Source organism: Neolamprologus brichardi, chromosome 4, assembly GCF_056152115.1.
Source record: "Neolamprologus brichardi isolate AB-2024 chromosome 4, ASM5615211v1, whole genome shotgun sequence".
NCBI lineage: Eukaryota > Metazoa > Chordata > Actinopteri > Cichliformes > Cichlidae > Neolamprologus > Neolamprologus brichardi.
This window is the reverse complement of record NC_142107.1, coordinates 22,931,549-22,933,067: the sequence shown is the minus strand read 5'-3', so window position 1 is coordinate 22,933,067 and position 1,519 is coordinate 22,931,549. Positions and strand designations below refer to the sequence as shown.

General features: G+C 45.8%; 1 protein-coding gene across 1 annotated transcript; it reads right to left on the bottom strand.

Moving 5' to 3' along the window:
* Window positions 1–478: 478 nt before the first annotated feature.
* tmem238l (transmembrane protein 238 like) lies at window positions 479–1,231 on the bottom strand. Its single transcript, XM_035912564.2, has one exon. The coding sequence runs from the start codon at window positions 1,223–1,225 to the stop codon at window positions 746–748; it is 480 nt and encodes a 159-aa protein (XP_035768457.2). The 5' UTR covers window positions 1,226–1,231; the 3' UTR covers window positions 479–745.
* Between the last annotated feature and the right edge of the window lie 288 nt (window positions 1,232–1,519).

The following is a 1,519-nucleotide window of genomic DNA, read 5'->3' as shown; positions in this document are numbered from 1 at the left end:
TTTATTGCACAATTTTATATATGAAATTTGCAACACAAGCAGAAAATAAGCTCTAATAGATAAAAGCCTCAACAAAATTGGAGAGAGGGGGTCACAATACTAGACTATAATATAGGTGGTTCATAAAAAGAGTTACTGCAAACTATTAGTTGGAAGAATCTAAAGAGTCCGGGGCCAGTGAGGTTCTGGGGCCTGAAGCAGCTACAGCACAACAGGTCATGTTTTATCTTCTATAGATCCACCGTTCCTGATCATTCCTTTTAAAAGTTTTCTGGAAAGAACAAAGAAAGTTCTGCTTGAACACATTTTCGAGTTAAAGTGCCCCGCTGTGCTCCGACTGAAAAGGACTCGCAATTCATTTTGAATTGATTCGCTGAGAATGCCTCGAGTGAACTCTCTTTCTTATTTCCCTGCAAACGGTGGCGAATTCTTTCTAGGAAATGTACAAAGTCATTAATATGAAATTACAGACCAGAAAAGTAAAATATAAGCTCAGTGAGAAAGAACAGAGTATAAAGGGCCTTGTGCCTCAGTGTTTCTAACATTGTGATTTACAGCCTATTTAAACATGTTTGACAGAACAGGTCCAGACATAATGCCCATCTAGGTTTGACTGAGAAGCCTGGGAAATATAACTTGCAGTAGTATCATCCCTCTTTCTCTGCGTACTGTACAGAAGGCTCCAGAAAGAGGCACAATAAAGCGGCCAGATGCGCATTTTAACACGGAGGTACTCATCATGACATCAGCTCGTGTCATTTTTGCCCATTTTGCTCTCCACGTCAGGGATGTCCGATGAGGTATCGTAGCCTTCGTTGGAGTAGGCGGTGGATCTGCCCCACGTCACCCTGCTGGCTTTGTGTGGAGAGGATCCCCCATGGCTGCTCTCCTCATCCTCCACGCACTTCATGCTTTCCTCCCCTCCGCTCAGCTTCATGGTTAACCTCTCGGATAGTTTCCTGGCCAGCTCCACGATGCTGTTCCTCTTCTTACCGCCGTCATCCACCGACACCTGGACGTTGCCCACGTACCACATGAGCCAGCAGGCCAGGCTGATGAAAATGATCAGGGAGCCGGTGTAGATCAAGAAGTCGCCATAAAAGAGTCCGTTGATGCGCAAGTTGGCGAAGATCCCGATTAAAAGCAGGATCACGCCGAGCACGTCAAACACGACGGCGATGAGAAACATAAGAAAGCAGTTTCCGATGCACTTGATCGCATCCATCCTGGACAGATCACAGCCGCTTCAAGCTTGTATAACGGCAAGCTGCTTCATCCTTTATACCTGAGCCGAGGCTGCGCACCTGTGGAGAGAGACGCCCCGCCTTAAAGTAGAAATAAACACGCAGGTGCACTCAGTGTACACACAAAACAAACACACACGTATGCACACTTCCTTTTTGCTCGTTTTTCACACTGAAAAGTCAAACTTCCTGAATTCTCCAGTTCACAACAACAACAGTCATTCCAGGGAACTTTTCCCTGTAGGCGCACTGTGAAATATTAGGAAGACCAGGAG

Excerpts from the sequence above, each read along its gene's own strand:
- tmem238l (XM_035912564.2), bottom strand. The coding sequence starts at position 1,225 with ATGGATGCGATCAAGTGCATCGGAAACTGCTTTCTTATGTTTCTCATC.